The sequence below is a fragment of the Zonotrichia leucophrys genome, chromosome 8 (genome assembly GCF_028769735.1).
Source record: "Zonotrichia leucophrys gambelii isolate GWCS_2022_RI chromosome 8, RI_Zleu_2.0, whole genome shotgun sequence".
NCBI classification, from domain to species: Eukaryota; Metazoa; Chordata; class Aves; order Passeriformes; family Passerellidae; genus Zonotrichia; species Zonotrichia leucophrys.
In genome coordinates, this window is record NC_088178.1 from 10,043,133 (window position 1) to 10,061,426 (window position 18,294).

The window sequence follows — 18,294 nt, forward strand, 5'->3', positions numbered from 1 at the left end:
TTTCAAGGCACATAAATACAAGATCCCGTTAAAAGTTCAGTAATTTTAATTAAGTAATTTTTAAAGAGAAATCTAAACATTCCCAGTATTACAGAATTCATACAATTTGATTTTTTTATTCTCTTCTGTGCAAATTTAAGTATTTCTTTCTTAATATGTAACACCATTTTTAAAAAGTCAATTCTTTTGAGTGCATCAGGTTTTGTCATTTTGTGTGCTTTGTGCTTTTCTTTTCCAAGTTACCAAACCCTTTGAAAGGCTGAGCTGCTTCCCTTGTTGTCCTGTCCTTTCCCCATGCCTCCACTTCCTCAGAGAGACATGCTTCATTTTGGAATTTCTGTATCACAGGCAATTCAACTTCTGAAACAAACAGACTATGTAGACAATCATAAGGAATTTGCTAAGAAACTAAATTTTTAAAAAGCTTCAGTAATAATTTCTGTATATACTTAAATATAAAGTGTACTTCAGTGCACAGTTGACAGCATTTCTCCAGAGTTGTTTACTGTGATTGGAACTGCTCAATAATTCTGTGATTAACAATCTACCTTACCCAGCACCATCTAAAAAGGCTTTATATTTTTCACAATTATACATATTTAAAGAATTTTCAGCAAGTTATTTTTACAGAAAACATTACACTTATGACACTGAACTTGTATTAAACATGTTTACCATAAACCCATATTTACAAGTTTTCTCTTGAAGTCCCTACCCAAGAGCTAGGCCCTTTTTAATTCAGTCATCTTTAGAAATAAATGCCATTATAGAAAGTTTTCACAGTTCTCAAAGACAATTCCAGTTTGTATATAATTACAATACTTTTTAGCATAACTAGTTAGGAACAAACATGCCCTTGTGAAAAAGTACTTGCAGTGTAATACTAAACAGAACCTAAGAAACACACGTGCTTTATCTTCTCATCTCTCTGCCTTCTACTCCCCCAAAAGCAGCAAATTTAAATTATAACATGACCTCCATTAGGAAACATGTAGTATTGATGTGCAGTATTTGGAAACATCAGTTCCATTAGAATATGTACATACTGTTTGTGTTTTTAATGCATCACAAACATCACCATATCTATTCATCCTTCATCCAGACCATATCCTTGGGTTTACTAAGGCTCTTCACATCCTCTAGTAGTTTTCTAGGTGTCAAAATATGAGTAGAACCTGACAAAAGAACATAAGTTCTGCATCAGTCAAATTCTGACTTTCAGACATTCCCTCTTTAAACCACCAGTTACATGCCAGTGTTTTTTACTGCACCTGGAAAACTGACAAGTGCAACATTTCAAAGTGTTTTCATGGAAAGCACCATCATGTAAGTGTCACCATTACGTGGGCAATGTCCCTCTTCCCACACTCAGACATCCAGATCAGGACTCATACTCTGAACACAAGTTTCGGTCCTGCTCTGCCCTGTTTGAAAGACAGGACTGAACCTGGGCACTTGTCCCAGCCTGCAAGAAACCTGATTTTCTGTGAAAGGGTGAGTTAATGAGAGGCATTGCCCTAGAATCAGTGAAGTATCTGGATTCAAGATTATCACAAACAGCAGTGTTCCACAGAAATACCAGTTGGAGAAAACTGGCTTTTACTAACTAACATTTCCTTGGAAAAACAAAATTCAAGTGTTGAGCAGCAAAGAAAATCCTTATTATTCTTCAATGCACGACTTCCTCTCTTATTCTCAGAGAGTGATTATAACTTCTGGCACAAAGAGTCACCCTGCAGTTCTGAAGGCAACAAGTAGTGTCACTCTGAATGGGCTAATATTCCTGGAGTTCTGAATCAGGAACCGACAAAAGTTAATTTTTCAGTAATCCATATGGAAATTTGGCAACTATCACCTTCCCTCAGAAATCAGGATTACAAACAAAACCACAAGAATAACTAAACAAAAGGGAAGATGGTGCTGTGGTGAGTGCCAGATACCCCAGTAAAGAGTCACCTACTCTAAACATGGTATTGTAAACAAGTTTCAGATGAGGAAATAATCTGGTTAAACTACATTCCTGTTGTCCTGGTCTTTCCATTACTACTCAGAACTAGAACCAGCACTAAACCTACTTCAACCACCACCAGGGAAACCAGCAAATAAAAAATAAACTAAAACAAAACCAACCACACACAAACACACGTACAATACCCTTGAATATTTTGAGCTAACAGACTCTAGATTTCAGAATCAAGGTTGGCATTGTCTTAGGGAAGAGTATTTATTTAAAAGCATGGTAGATGGTAAACATTCAATTGGAATCTCAAGACTAAATTTAAATGCCAGATGTAGACTCCTCAAGTAATTTAGAATGCTTTAGATGACCCTGCACCCAGCCATCAGCCAGCCCTGCAGATGGACACAGGTCTGTGGTAAGATTCTGTATCTAGGAACTCTGTTCCTACATATTATATATATGTACAGGTTTTAGCACCTAATTATTTCCTGTAATGCTATTTAAAATTCATTTGAAGCACAGCAGCTGACTGAGCAAGCATTTACTACCTCCAAAATGCTGAGAGATTACTACACCAGCTGCCAATTGCCAAATCTTAAGCAGGGGAGTTTTCAGGACCCAAGCAGTTAATCATTGTGTGGTTTATGCAAAGCTTCCAAGTAGCCACAAAAGAAACTAGAAAATATTGCAAAGTCAACTGAACTACACTGAAAAAGGGGTTTGGGGTTTATTTGTTTAGCTTTTTAGAATGTTGATTAGGATTGTTGGGGTTTTTTAATACTCATCTTCCTTCCAAAGTGAGCAATTTTGCACTAGTCTGTCAGCTTTCCTACTTCCAAAAGCAATTAGAGTAGCAAGTGCCACTGAAGGTAAAGCACAGGCAGATGCAGGAGTTTGTGAGGAAACTGTAATGCAAAATAGAGGTCTCATGAAATCCTGTAGGCTGTACACTGACATGTCTCTGACATAATTCTTCTGTAGGGCATAACTGTTTTGTCCTTGATGTCTTGTGGCAAAAAAAATCCCTCCAAACATCAATCACTTGAGATAAGCTGCAAAGATGCTTTTAAGTGCATAGTTTGAAGAACGACACTGGCTATGGTATTAGTGTGGTGAACCAAGAGAGGGGATCTAAGCAAAGTGATGGTTACATTTCCCAGAGCCCCATGGAGTAGATCCCAGCCCACCCTTTCCCGTGGCAAGCTCACCAATGACAACCTCGCAGGCCGTGTAGGCCTCGGACACCTGGTAGGCGCAGCGCGTCTCCGAGTAGGTGACGCCGCCAATGACGAACACGATCAGCCTGGCGCTGCTCCTGCGCTCCTCCCGCTGACTCGCGCGGGGCTTCTGGCGGGCGCTGCAACAGAGTTCGTGGCATTACACTTACACAGCTTGCCTGGTTCATTTCTGGTTGAAATTGCACAGTCAACAAGCAGTAGCAATTTTTGTCATGCAGTTCAGGGCTTGATTATAATTTCAGCAAAAGTATTTAGAAAAATTGATAATTTGTTTTTATTAAATTTTGTAAATTATCACATTACTCTAACTGTTTAGGTATCACTGGGGGAAAATAAATACCAAACAAAAACCTTGTTGCACACACAGCTAACATGCCAAGGACTCCTGCCAAGCAGCTTAACTGCATGCTCCCAATTCCAGTGGCATTTTTCATGAGAGGTTCATTTGAAAAAGCTGGAGTCTTAGGTTTTCCTACCTCTGAACACAAACAGAATCTCTAAAGAAAACATTTGTTATCAAATCAGATTCAGATACCTAGGAAAAACAAAAGCTGCCTGAAGTGCTTAGAATCTAATACACAGGTTAAGTGATCTGCAGTCCTGATTTCCCTGCTAGAGTGCCTTCAAGATTCCCACATTTCACCAGCCTGTAAGACAGATCCAGTTCCAGTGTGCAGGGACTTGCTCTGATCCCGGGCACTGATCATCCTAGTGCATATCCAGGAATAGAAGGATACACCACAAATAGTTTAATTAGAAGTGGATGTAAAAAACCTATTTTCCTAAGGCTGTGTATCTCTACTTTTCAGGTTTTTTTATTTAGAAAGGTACCAATTCCAATTCAAGTGTGTCTTTCACATTTAGGATATATTTAATGTTTCCCTCCCTGAATTCCAGCATCCTATTAGTGCAGTGAGCATTCCTGAGAGAGGAGCATTCATAGCTGGCATTCCTGTGATAGAAACACTCTTGGAAGTCTTGATTCATTTGTCTCCCCTTTTAAATAACACTATAAAAAGTGATAAAGCCCTCAAATTGGCATGTATTGGTCATGAGGTTCAGGAGCTAGTGGAATTAAAGAGAAAGAAGGAACAGTACAAGTGAGCTAAAAAAAAGAAATTCTAAAAATCATCTCTCTGTGATAACCATTAAATATGCAAGTACTCATTTCACATTCATTAGCAGAGAATTCATTTCAAGATCTCCAACTGTCCTGGACTTGCCTAAACCACTCCCTGGCAACAGGGGTCAAATGCCTAACAGGCCCATATTCCTGATGAGAGAGCCTATAGAAGATTAAATTAATTTCCTGAGGTAATTAACCCCAATAATGTCACCACTAATATAGCAGAGACAAGTTCCAGAAGTAAAACATTCTTTTTACCTAAGTCACAGTACTGAACATTTATTGCTGAAACTACTTCACACTCAATGGTTTAAACTTCTCATTATGAGAATATGAAACGTTATTTCTAACCTTGAAGGGAGATACTACAAATAAAAAAAGCTATACATTACTAAGAATTATTAAAATAACAACCAAGTTGAGTATGTTTTAGATTAAATAAAAGTACAGGCTTGGCACATGAACATTACCTTACATGTGTTATTCCACTGTTCAGTAAGAACACTTCTGTAAGGCTTTAAAAGTAAATGACAGGAATACTGAGATCTGGGTAAACTGTGCTTCAGGAAATGAAACCTTTTACCTTACTGCTCCTGAACCATTCCAGGTGGGAGGGCAGCGGGAACAATAAGGCCAGTCTTTTGAATCTAATTTGTTTTCTATAGCATCCTGCAGTGAAAATAAAGACACACTTGAAACAGGCATACAGACCTTAACTCCACCAAGTTTCAGTTTTCAGAAAGGGTATCTAACTGGCATTTCATGCCAACACATGCAGCCCAACAAATAATTGCAAGTAGCATCTCATGAATAACACTCCTATGTAACAAAATGCTAGACCACATAATGCTAAAATATATTAAAAGTGTTTTGTGTATGACAGGGAATTGTGAGTATACGTGCTTTTTTTATAAACATATACTGATTTAACTGTTCAGATTTCACTAGCAGCTTTTCATCTGTAAAAACCTTAATGCATTTAATTTCTATATGGCAATGTATAAGAGAGGTCAGGGTCCTGTAAAAACATAAATGAACATGAGAAAGCTATCAAGAATGTATGAATGACAACACTGGATCAGACTAACACTCCAGTGAACTCACTATCCTGTGTGACATCAGTCACTGACTGATGCTTAGGAAGAGGTTTGAGAACAATGAAATTACACTTCTGGCATGTAACACCTTCCAGGCTCTACCACATCGCAGTTTAGATTGGAATTGCAGTTTAAAGAACAACTGGAGTTAAAACCAAGAAGATACAGATCTCTAAATTATACCAAACACTGCCAAACCCAGGACAAGCTGTTCTAAGACTTCTTGCTTTCACTTTCATTTGCTTCACCTTTAAAATGACCTCTAATAAGGAGTATTACTAACAAGCAGTCTAATGTTCTATACTGCAGACAGACTAGAAGTGATCACTTTGCCCACCAGATGTATTTAACAAAATTAACTCAAAACACTGCTGAATTCAAAAGATATGATACAACAACTCACTTAAGTAAACTTCTGCACTGCAGCCATGAATTAATTAGTTGATGAAATTTACCTCCATAACATCTTTGATAACAGGAGTCCACCTAGAAAGCTGAAAGGTTTCTTCTTTAGAACGGTCCCTTCTTATGTATTTATGCTGCTGAGCAACAAACTGAAAAGATTTTCAAAATACAGTTGTATTATTTACTGGTTGGATTTTTGAAACTTATTAGCAGTCAGCAGCAGAAGAAGGGGGGATAAGTATGAGATTTTAAAGCAATAATAAAAAATATAAAGAACAATAATTAATATCTCTAGAATTCAGAATACATTACTAACTTCAGAGAGAAAGAACTGAGTGAGTTGGCAGTTTCCAAAATCAAGTAGCTGAAGCCACCACCTGATAATTGCAGAGGGAACATTATGGGTATCTTACTTTAAACAACTAACATGAATAACTTTCAAAAGATTTTTTTGTAATGTGTTTAAGTGGTAAAAGAATTCCTAGCAATTATCTGCTTCCAAACCCAGACCTGGATAATATTGCTAAGAGTTGCTGAAAGAGCTGTAGGTCCTTGGACAGTAAGAAATCACAAAATAAATAAATACATTCTTACTGAAGAGATAACAGGAACATCAAGGTATTTCCAATTTCTTATCATATCACTATCACTTTCTATGTGTACATTCTGGATCAGCTTATCTAAGTTCTCCTGGGTAGTTCCTGCAATATGGAAAAGAGACAACAATTACCAAGTGACTGTAAGACCAGTTTTGTCTCACAGGCTATTATTTAGTGCAGAATTTTTTGTTTGTTCTGTGTGACCAGTCTAAGTTATACATAATACTGTATTTCAGATAAAACTTTGTTTAGGTCCATTCTTGAGACCTAAACTCAGTACTGTTACAGATTCCTCAGACCAACGTTCTGCCAATTTGCTCCTTCTCTAGAAGAAATTTTTCCCCACTGACTTAATTTTCAGGTTGCCACAGATACGGAACTCCCCTTTAAGAGCTTCAATACCATGTGAAAATAAGAGAACAAACGATAATGCAAGGATAAGAATGGTATTAAAACACTCTATGAATCTACATTTGAATTACATCTCAACTCCTTGCTAGTAGTATCTTTGCTGCTAATCTGAGAGAAAATACAGAGGATAGACAGGATTTCTTTCAAACCCAGCTCTTCAGTGCAGAGACTTAGGTTAACTACAACCACTGTACTGTCTTAAAACTTGAGTTCAAGTTCATAGCACTGAGGAAAAAAATGGGGCAACTTGTCATACCATTTGTGCTAAAGATATACAGGAGAATAGCTCTGATTTTGTCAGAGCTGTCATGACTTTTGTTGAGCAGAACTGGAAGGAGGACCCTCATAGAGTCTTTTACTTTTTCACCTTCTGCATCAGTTCCAAGAGCCAAGTCCTAAATTAATAAAAAATAAAAACAGACATCGTGGTTAAAATCATTGAAGTAATTCAAATCAATGTTGTTCTGTGTGTTTTGAAAGGCATTTTTATGAAACCAAAGGTTTCAGGAAACAATCAAGCTGCATCAATTAAACTCAGTATGACAAGTCTGACATTGATTTCAATAGTTACAGCATTATAATAACACTACATAACACTTAAACATTTCAAACTATGATATCTAGAATTCTTAAAAATGTAAATTAGAGTCACAATGTAATGCATCACCCTAAAAGGTGCTTTTCCCAGACTTTTAAAAAGGGCTTCCCTCTGCACAACATATTAAAGCAACCACATAGGAATTTCAAAGGTGATCCTTATACAAATTAGCCAGATTTCAAGACCAAAAAAACCTCCAAAACTCTTAGGAACACCTCCTTATTGGGAGATTAAGAGTCTTGTCTATTACACTTAGTTTTAATACTACCACCTCAAAAACTGATCACAAAATAAAGGCAAGAGACATAGTAGCTTAGTCAGTTAAAGCAAGCTTCTATTGCTGCAAACAAAAAAGTGGTACTTGCAATACTTGCAAAGTTGCTCATTGGTTTGTGGCTTTTTTTAAACATACCTGTTCAGTTTTACAGAGTCTTTCTATGTTAGATTTGAACTTGCTCATGCAATCTTCTGCTATGCTAAGATGAACAACTTGCTATAAGACAAAGAAAAAAAAAAGAAAAAAATCACAAGCTGTCATAGCTTGATTTTTTTCCAAGCATATCCATCATTTTTACTGGTTACAAGAGTCAATCCTTCAGTACCATCATACTCCCATAATACTTTGTAAAACACTAAACTGTTATGATATCTTCAATCCTCAAAGCACACGAATTATTTCATTCTTTTACATGGTAAAATGAAACACATGGAAACAAATTTTCTTTGCTAAATTTTACAGTAGATGAAAACATTAATTTGGAGAAGAGCTATATAGCACACTACAGGAAAATGACAGACTAAAACTACATTTCAACAAAAAGTCAAGTGCACAGAATTATTTCCTGTGAAGTTGTGATTACAAAAGACCCCTTACCTTACTAATCTCTTTACGATAGAGTGGCATCCTTTTCATTAACTGGGACAGAGCAGATATGGATAACTGGAAAGAAATGCCACAAGTTAAAAATCTGTTACCCCAGTAAATGATGTGCTTATTTCCCTTCCCAGTGCAGCCTGCTGCCCCCACAACCCCTGAAAATTCCAGTTGAGAAAAGTCTTAATTTCTCTAGTAGATCCATCAGTTACATGGACATGATCAGCTGAAAATAACTAAATTATCAGGAAAAACAATATCTCAACTTAAACAACTTACTTTTCCTTCTGTTGCTTTTGTTTTTGATGAAGCATCTTTCAAAAGTTTTGGTATTTCCCTGAAGACAAGAGGAAAATAATGAAAGGCAACAGGACATGAGTGCTTAAATTTTTTCTTAAAATCTTAAAATAACTGTGCAACAAGAACTTTTGAATGAAAGTAAAAGCTGAACTACAGGTCTGGCTTCAGAGAAATGAGTGCTTTTTTACAAAGGAAATATTAAACATTCTGTTTGCAATATCTTCATAATATCATTTGATGCAGCAGCTTGGCAGCACTGCATGCAAAATAATCCTGTCAGATTTACAATATTTGAAAACACTTGCCAGGAAATGACTTGATTTCCATTTACCTCAAGAACTGCAGGTAGCATTAGTGTAACTGCATACCTGGGTACATACTGTATTTTTAAAGCACAATTTCTTCCTGGCATTACTTAACTGAATCCAGTGTGTCTTGCAAGCCATGTTCATTACTGCCTTATTCCCACTGAACAGCTCCAACACCCTCCCTGTCACAGAAGCCACGAGCTGCCTTTGCTATTTATGCACATACTCGATCACATCTGCAATATGCTTGTGCCGCATCTTCACCCACAGGTCATCATCCTCCTCCAAAATCGCCTCCTTTTCCTTCCCACCAGAGCCTTCTGTTTTGAATCTTCCAAGAGAAAATTCAGACAATTATTTGGGGTTTGGGTTTCCCCCAGTTCTCATCACTTATTACACTATTATTTGTAACAGTTTAATCAACATAAATGGTAACAGCAGTAATTGACAAAAATTTTAATTTCTAAGCCAATCCAGTGCCTGAGAAAATATAATTTACAGGATTTTACAGCTTACATATTTTAACACAGAAGCAGCAGATAAATTTTAGAATGATTCTTTGGGGCAAGAGCTTCTGGACAGTCTTCTAAACAAACAGTGACTAGAGTTTTAAACACACATTTACATGCACCTCAATTTCTCTTCAGTTTTGGTTTCAAATGCAAATGGCACAAAATAATACACACTGCAATTGCCAAGTGCAGCTTTCTTTCTGTATTATAAGACTTTATAACTAAAGGAAAATGAAGTTACATTCACCAACAAAATGCTAAGCAGGATAAACTACTTCACATAGAAAAGCAACTGTTGCACAGCATTACAGAGCAGCTATTACATGACTGTAAGCAGCAATAAACCTAAAGCAAGACCACAATCATGCCACATAATATTTTCACATTTATAGAAACTCACACAGTGCAGATTGCCAGAAAGCAAAAGAATGAAAAAAAAATCCAAGATTAATGATGTAAGTCAGATGGTGACTACCTAGAAAATATTCTGCTACATTTTCATACCCAGCAATCAAACCCAGACTCAGAGTCTACACTTTCTATTAAAATCTTCACTCAGTGCTTCTGGCTGAAGATACACATTCCTCTTTGCTTGGCTACACAATGAGGCCATCAGGGCTCTTTTGCTGAAGTAGATCATCAGAAAGCAAAGTCCTACCAAAACCATTGCTGTCAGAACAATCAGACAGCAAAGCACATAACCTATGCAAATTAACATTACACCACTCCAACAGTGCTTATAAACTGAACATGACTGATTTAAATGTGTATTTACAATAAAACATTTCAACAACTACAGAAATTCAATTATTGGAGCTATAAAAGTGAGCATACCTGAGAAAGACCCTAGCTTTTTCTCATCATTCAGTTAGTTGTACTGCTGGTCTTGTTATGCCAAAAAAAATTGAAAATATGAAAGAAAATCTAGAGAATATCAATGTGCACTCCCAAGGCTTTACTTCAAGAGTAGTACAAGGTTCTTAGTTTTTAAAAAAGGCAATTTGGTGGACTCAAAACTTAACAAAAATGCCAACTAGATCCTATCAAACATCAGCTAAGGGAGGAAGTTAAGAAAATGATGAAGTTACAAATACAGGAGGAAAGACTAACAATAAGTGAAGCAACCATTATGCAATATAAGAAGCTAATATTGCCATGGTGCAATTGAGCTAAACAATTTCAGGGATTTTATAATCAAGAATAAACTATTTAGTTTTATTTTTTAAGTACTTGCTTGTAAGTATCATTTTCAATGGGTAGCAGATCATATGCCATTGCCTGGAAGGTGAGCTCGTGGAGTACAGTTGATACTGGGTCAAAACCACGATCAATTATTATTAGTTGGGAGTGGGTTTTAGCCTAGAAAGCCATCAAACAAACACAAAGTTAAGACATACAGGAGAAAGTTAATGCATGTTAAATCTATTTGCATTAAGTCACAGCACTGCAGGTATTTTCAGAAAAATAACTGAAAAGCACTGCACTACAGTCCAAGTGTTTGTTTGAACATTTGAATTCTATACCATGGTTTTAAATACTAAGTTTAAGGCAATGCTCTTAGCCCACTGCAATACACTCAAAAATATGAATTTTATTAGTCTAGTGAACAAAAAAGGTAAAAGAAAAACAAACAAAACCCCAAAAATGCTGCCCAGAGATTTAATAGATAACTTCATTGTTTGTATTGCAGATCAGACAGTGCTGCAATACAGGAAAACACCTTCAAACATTCAACTGAAAGTTTCATTTGGGGATTTAGTGAAGTGGCAGTAGCAGCAGGAACATTTATTTCTGTAGCAAAGTCAAAATCAGAATGGTTTACCCCATGGTTTTGTGTTTAAGCAGCTGCCCTAATCAGGCCTGATTTGTAGTGACAAATCAAAACCATTATTTATGTGAACAGCTGATTCTTTGTAGACAGTAATTCCCTTCAGGGGAAACATTTCAATTCTGGAGTAAGCTCCTTCTACACATGGTGTTATGGAAGGTGATATTAAAACAACATTTATCCACTGGTCTTCAGGTTTGTAGCATCCCCCTGCATTATCAAAGAGCTAATTTTTCAAATAAAATCAGTTTGATCACACAAACACAGCTTTACCCCAACAGTATTGCCTCTACATGGCTTTCATACACAAAAACAACTAAATGGCAACAAGCTGCCTTTATTATTAAATAATATCTATATTTGTAGAACTTAATTATTGAAGAATATTTCAAAGATTTCTTTTCACCAGACATACAAAAAAAGTTTTAAAATAAATCAAACTTTTTAGTTCACTGTCTACCTTTATTTGGCTTCTCTCATCTGTTTTGTAGTAGTTTTCAAGACTTTTTTCAACAAGCTGTGCAAGTTTGCTGGCTCTATCAGATGGTCCACTGGGAAAAAAGGAAGCATGCAAAAAACTTACATTTCTTCATCAGAACACTAAAATGCTACCTTTAAAACAGAAAACTCCTAGGATTGATGCTCTGCTTTCATGAGTTTCCAAACTCCATTCTCAGTATTTCCAATCTGTCTTCAGTTTTACATTGTGATTTCACCTTTGAATGCCTCAGGTATTTTACACAGCAGAAACAGCTTCAGCCAAAAGGCTGGCATTAGCTGGAACATGGTCCAGCACAAAGTTTCACTCAGAGGTGGGAAACAAGAAAGAAAAAAAAAGAAAAAGAGAAAGAAGATGGGAAAAAAAACAGTCAAGCAACTGTTTGTTACCTTTGCAGAGAATAAGGCACTACTTCACATTACACCACAGAATGCAGTCCTTGAATAGAATTTCAGAAGCCCACTGTGACTTCAAAGACAGTAAATCCCTTTCAAAGTTCAAAAGAGGCATTCTTCTCAATATCTGTACTACAAGAAATCCTGATCTCATGTACCACAGCAATTTCTGAATTCCTTGGTGCCAACCAGAGCTGCAATTGGCTGAACAGCAGCAGTTCTGTTACAGGATTATGCATGTGGCATACAAGAATGCAGCATATCAGTGTCACCCCCCAACCAGACAGAAACAAAGCATTCAGAACAAGACAGGGTACAGCAAGAGCTGCTACATGCATTGCACAGAAAAACACTGCTCTACCTACACTTCACAAATTCCTATCATCCCATATTTCAGACTTGTGGATTAAAAACAATTAATCCACAACCACAAGGGGGAAAAAAAACCCCAAAAAACTATGCTGCAGCCTCCAGCTATGACCAAATAATGTGGCGGGCCCTGGAAGTGAACACAATTACTATAAAACACAATTTTGCCCCACCTTTTATATCGCACTCCTGGATTCTCATCTAGTGTGGCACACAAGGTAACAATTTGTTCAGCCATGATTTGCAGTACAGCATCTTTCTCCTTGGTCTTGTCCAGAGTGGGACTGTAGCAGCGGTAGAAGGCATCTGGGATGTTGAGAGTAAACACCTGCATAAAGCACAAGCAAAATAAAAGAGCCTCACTTGCAGATTGCCAAAACACCTGGTAAAAAGTTTGCTAATAATTTAAAACTGCAAGAAAAAGTCATACATAGGACACTTAAGAAAAAAGCCCAAACAAACCCACACTTCATTCCTCTATCCCTGCTGAGCTCATCTTCTTGTTCTCAGACTTTTTCCCTATTACTCTCCCATGTAAATTACTCTATTTTTCAAATTATGAAAGGAAGGACAGATGGAAGGAAGGAACTAAACACCTGTCAGTGCCTCGCACAGAGCCATACAATGCAATATCAGAATGATCATAGAAAGCATCAAGGTTAAATTGCTTTAAAATAAAAATCTACATATTGTATCTGCTTTTAATATGAAGAATTTACCTTGAATAGCTGAAATTCTTTAAATGCATTAAATCTTGATTAAAGCAGCTTAGTACTACAGAGATGAAAGGCTTTTTCAACAGTTTTGTAAGTGGAATGCAAACATGGGTACAATCCCATTGTCGGTAAATGGATTTCCTCCAGCTTCAGATGGACTCTGTAACTACAGAGCCATCTAGATAAAGGTGTTTGCTTCACTCGAGTAGATAATCACCTGGACTTTGCCCAGAGCTCAGCCTGATCATTTACTCCTAGCATCCCAGAAGCAGGCAGAGCAGTTAACATTGTTCCTCTGCTAAGGACTGAAAAGGTTCTCACAACCCCAGACACCGAGAACACAAAACTCCAGTAGAAACAAGAAGAGTGCTGCCCAGCCTTAGTGCTGCTTGTTTGCAACTACAGAAAAGTAGTCTTAATTTCTGCTTTCACAGCGAGTCCTCCAGAGAACCAGGACCACAACATTTTCATAGGCTTTATTTGATACTGAAAAGCAGCTTTGGCAGGGCTCCCAAAACCAGCTTGAAACAAAACTTGTCAACATCAACGTCACTGGAAAGCAATCAAACAGAGCACCATGCTCATTATCCCCTGATGGATTCTCAACCAAAATAATAAAGAACCCTTTATAATGAAAAGGAATGTGTCCTCAAGCCAGGACACTGCACCCCAGTGAGACAGGGCAAGCAGCAATCTCTCCTATACCCACCTGCTACTTGGTACACATAAGAGTGTCCCCTTGACAGGTTGATAACATTTGACATGGGAAACATTTGTGGTTAGTTCTGGTTATTTCTCCAGCTCCCAGACCTGGGCAGAGCTTGGAGGCTTCACTGTCTTAGTGAGCATCAGTGTGCCCTCTGTGTCTGATGAAGGGCATGAGCAGCAAATTACTTTTCAACACAACACCCACTGTGTGGCTGCACATGGAAAACACCCATTGGTTTCCACTGGTAGTATGGATCTTTAATTGAGAATACAGAATTTCCATACTCTCCTCTCACTGAAGAGACTGTCAAGTGGTAATAGTTTTTGTTCCACTCCCCTTCAGCTCTCTTAGTCCCTTTTTTTTCCTTTTCTGACTTTCACCAAGTCCTACTTCACTCCTATGCACCAACCTATCAAAGTAAAACCTCAGCATCAGCAGTAACAAACTCTTACCAAAAACCAGCCAGAATACTTGCTTGCTCTTAGGGAACAGATTCCTTCTTTAACCTCCCCATTGCAACTGACACCAAGTCTTACAAAGAGTAAAACTTGGAGTACAAGAGCATTTGTTTTCATCTGAAAAGCATAAGCAAGCACTGGAAATGTGCCCAAATGGAAATATCTCACAGAGTTTGTCAATCAAAAGCTACACTCTATTTCATTGTTTTCTAAAAGGTCAGCACACTTGAAAATAATCCTCCAGACTACTGTTAAGGTTAAGAATTAAACTTACCTGAGATTCATAGGGGAAGAATGAAATGTTGATCTCCTTGCATTTCTTTATTGATTTTGCACATGAAGCCTTAATTTTATTGAAGAGGCTGTCAGGACAAACTAGGGGAAAAAAAGAGACTCTAAATACAAATCATTTGTACTATTCCAGCTGTCAGCTCACTTATACAGTATTCAGAGCAGACAATTCTATATTAAGACCCAATTAACCATAAAATACAACAAAAAAAAAAATGCCTACTCTTCCTAAAGTGAAATAGATTATATAATCAATATTTTGTTAATGAAATCTTTTTTGAGAAGCACCACTGCTCAATTTATACTGGCTTTTTGTAAGCAAAACATTGTTGAACACTCATTAGCAGTCTGCTAGGATGTTGATTTTATCAAAGTAAAGGGTTCTGCTATTTCTTGTCATGTTGGAGAGAAAAAAAACATTTCCCAAGCTACAAAAAGAAATCATGTATCTGAGAGCAAAACAGAGATATGGAATTTAATTAGATCTCTAATGTGTTCCACCACACTTCCAGGCTACATTGGATCCCAGCCTAGAAACTGAATTTAAGGAATACTTAGATGACATGAATACTACACAAACTTGGAAGTGCCAGAGTTACTTCCCTAACTCAGGAGCTATTCCTCTCAACAGGAAAAGTTTAGGCAAGTATTCAAACTGAAAGCTTGCCCACTTGCAACCAAGGAGCATACAGCAAGACAGAAGTATTTTTCAGAACAATAAGTGCAGCTTCAGCATGAAATTAAACAAGAAACCAAGAATTTGGATAGTGATTTAAAACTGCTTTGAGAATATCCAGTAGCAGATCCACAGTCCACAAAGAGGCATGTCTCAGTCTCTGCCTTCAGCAGCACATTTGGGTTTTTGTTTTCCCCTCTTTAGAGCCATTTTAGTCACGCAGACTGAGTGCAGGGCCATGTGCAACCACACGAACCCTGCTCCCATAATTGTCTCTGCTGCACAATTCATGTCATGCATACGAGGGCTAAGTAGGGCCCTTCTTTCAGGGAAGGGGAAAAGCTGGCTCACAGCTCTGAAGGAACTACCTGAAGCAACAATTACTGACACAGCTCTTGCACAAAATTCTCATGCAGTTATGTTTTTGGTACTCTTGTTTATGTAGAGATACATAGTGTGACTTGAATTGTCTTCCTCCACACTCCAACACAGGAGAAGACTGGAATACTTAAAAATAAAACTACATTACCTAAATTAAAAGCAGAGGTGGAGAACAATCAAGACTGTTTGGTAATTATGAAAGAAATTACTATTGCCACATAGCATGGGGACTATAGCCTGGCAACCCAGATATATGCTTCATGACTTGAGTCTCAAACCTTCTAGCAAGAAACAGGGCCCAAATTTTTCATTTACTCAGCTACAGACAAGAGAAGGGAGCAGCATACTTGGTTACCCATATAAAGTTACCAAAGTACAGCCCAAAACTTTACTTACAGTCAGTGAAATACACGTATGCTGCTTTGTATCTGCTGGATGATTTATTGATGAAGTCATCAATCAGTCCATCTACAGACTTATGGGGGGCAAGAAAAATAAGGAAATAAAATCAAAAAACATCATGCCAGTGTTTTGCCTTTCTACACATACCAGACAAAGCTTCTCCCTCCTCTCCTCCTGCTCTATTACCAAGTCCCACTTAGGAATACTACATTTCAACATATAAGAAAACACTGAAGTTTAAGATTTTTAATTCCAGATGAAGAATAACAAGCAATTACAGATGGTCAGTCATGCACCAGGCTCATTTCAGGAAGCACACACATCACTGCATTTGCATCATTTTCCAGCTGTAACAGTGCTGAGATTTACTGTCTCAAGAATTTTTAGGAAGTAACAGTAATCTCTTATTAGAGCCATTACTTTGAATTCTATTTTTCAATGTCTTGCATCATTATGTGATACAACATGTCTTTCAGTGGGGTTACAATTGCTAAGCAATGATACAGTGCCTACACAGACCACAAGATATACATATTCCATGGTGGCACTACTTTGTCTTTTCTTCTTGGGAAATCAAGCACCACACAGAGGAGTATCACAGTAAATGCAAAGGTAAAGTACTGCAGAGCTGTACACAGTAAATAAATGTTTTTAAATGTTTTTTTTTTTCAGTCTGAAAGATCTTGCAACACTTTAAAATACTAACCTTTTTTGTGGGAGTTATTAAATATATTGCCTTCATGTGTGGGACGGGCTCACGGGTTTTATACACATTCTCCACCACTATAAAGTAAGAAATATTACATGTTTATAATTAGGAACACTATGCATTTTTAAGGAAAACACTGCACATTTTTTACTTCACTTTTCTCAACTCTATATTAACTGCAATCAAGCTGTCCACGATATTAGAGGTAAGGATGTACCTCCTACCAAGAATCTTGATTTCTTTGTTATTTTATATACAGAAGGTTACCACAAGTCTTTCCCAACTCTCAGGCTAGTGACAACCTGAAGTTGTAGGATTAAATCCTTCCTAGGTACTCTACACTTGTACAACAGAATGGCAATGCCAACATGCTCCAGCCATGGGGCCCAGCAGGAACTCTTGGCAAGAGAGCTCTGTGCCCAGCACAGTGAAGGAGAGGGACAGAGAAACTGCAGGGCATCATCCTGGACTCCAGCCTCCTCTGTCCTTTGTTTGCCTGCGTCCTGGGCAATTACTCTGTTTCAACACAATTGCAGGCACAAATTAAGACATTTTTCAGCAAATCAGCTTCACTCATCTCTTGTTTTTCTCTGTTTAATAAAGTCATTACTGTATAGTTTTACAATACACTAGCTTGAGAAGGCAGAGATATTCTTGTGGCTCGGAAATTTTGTGGGGGAGGAACAAGGAAGATAAGTAATGTCAGACATCTGCATGTGGAAGGACAGGTTCCTTTCAGCAGTGTGCTCACTAAAAAGAAAAGGTTTCTTCTTGATGAAAAGGATAGATGTTCACCAAAAGTTTCTCACAAAGGATAAGTAGCACTTATGAGTTAAAACACACAACAAAAAGCAGAATTGATACAACTCTACTGTGGAGAGCCTGGTTCAAGCATGGCTTAAAGAAAGAGGCCATGAAAGGATTCAGCTAAAGGAAAAAAAGCAGCCTTTCCCAGGCTTGATTCTGTAAATAATTAAGGTTCTCAACCACCTTTTATATAAACAACAAGATTCTCAGACCGTTCTGTCCTTGGCTGCTACTGGGAACAGACGGCCAGTCTAGGAATAGATATGAATGTTTTGAGAACCTTTCATATCATGGTGGGAACACTGATCTTGGTTTCAGTAAACTAACTTCAGGTATTGTAAACAAAAGGAGGAGCTGAAGTTTTCTCTACAGCCTATCGGGAGCTCAGATTTTGCAATATGCATGAAGTGAATTAACAGTGTTATAAAAAGTGCCTGATTGATGAATAAAGTGGAGTAGATGCTGATCAATAAAGGTGGATCTCTCCCTCCGACTTCAATACTCTACTATTATATTTTCAGAATGATCACATTATGCTGAATAGCTGGAATAAGAATAATATTGTGGAACAAATAACCAAGTGTAAACAATGCCTTCTTACACAAGCACTTCTAAAAATCTACACC

General features: G+C 37.4%; 1 protein-coding gene across 5 annotated transcripts in view; it reads right to left on the bottom strand.

The window, feature by feature from the left end:
- The window catches only part of STXBP3 (syntaxin binding protein 3), a 22,504-nt gene continuing 4,210 nt past the window's right edge, over nucleotides 1-18,294 (bottom strand). For 4 of the 5 annotated variants that reach the window (XM_064719362.1, XM_064719366.1, XM_064719365.1 and 1 more), the window contains exons 4-19: nucleotides 16,859-16,935; nucleotides 16,147-16,225; nucleotides 14,677-14,777; nucleotides 12,693-12,847; nucleotides 11,717-11,807; nucleotides 10,663-10,787; nucleotides 9,143-9,247; nucleotides 8,588-8,645; nucleotides 8,309-8,374; nucleotides 7,847-7,927; nucleotides 7,093-7,231; nucleotides 6,421-6,527; nucleotides 5,877-5,975; nucleotides 4,908-4,993; nucleotides 3,169-3,317; nucleotides 1-1,175 (exon numbers count right to left, since the gene is read on the bottom strand). In XM_064719362.1, coding sequence (XP_064575432.1) covers nucleotides 1,084-1,175; nucleotides 3,169-3,317; nucleotides 4,908-4,993; nucleotides 5,877-5,975; nucleotides 6,421-6,527; nucleotides 7,093-7,231; nucleotides 7,847-7,927; nucleotides 8,309-8,374; nucleotides 8,588-8,645; nucleotides 9,143-9,247; nucleotides 10,663-10,787; nucleotides 11,717-11,807; nucleotides 12,693-12,847; nucleotides 14,677-14,777; nucleotides 16,147-16,225; nucleotides 16,859-16,935 — 1,610 coding nt within the window. In that variant the 3' untranslated portion in view covers nucleotides 1-1,083. The remainder of the gene's footprint in view (nucleotides 1,176-3,168; nucleotides 3,318-4,907; nucleotides 4,994-5,876; nucleotides 5,976-6,420; nucleotides 6,528-7,092; nucleotides 7,232-7,846; nucleotides 7,928-8,308; nucleotides 8,375-8,587; nucleotides 8,646-9,142; nucleotides 9,248-10,662; nucleotides 10,788-11,716; nucleotides 11,808-12,692; nucleotides 12,848-14,676; nucleotides 14,778-16,146; nucleotides 16,226-16,858; nucleotides 16,936-18,294) is intronic. The other variant, XM_064719361.1, reaches the window with a different exon arrangement.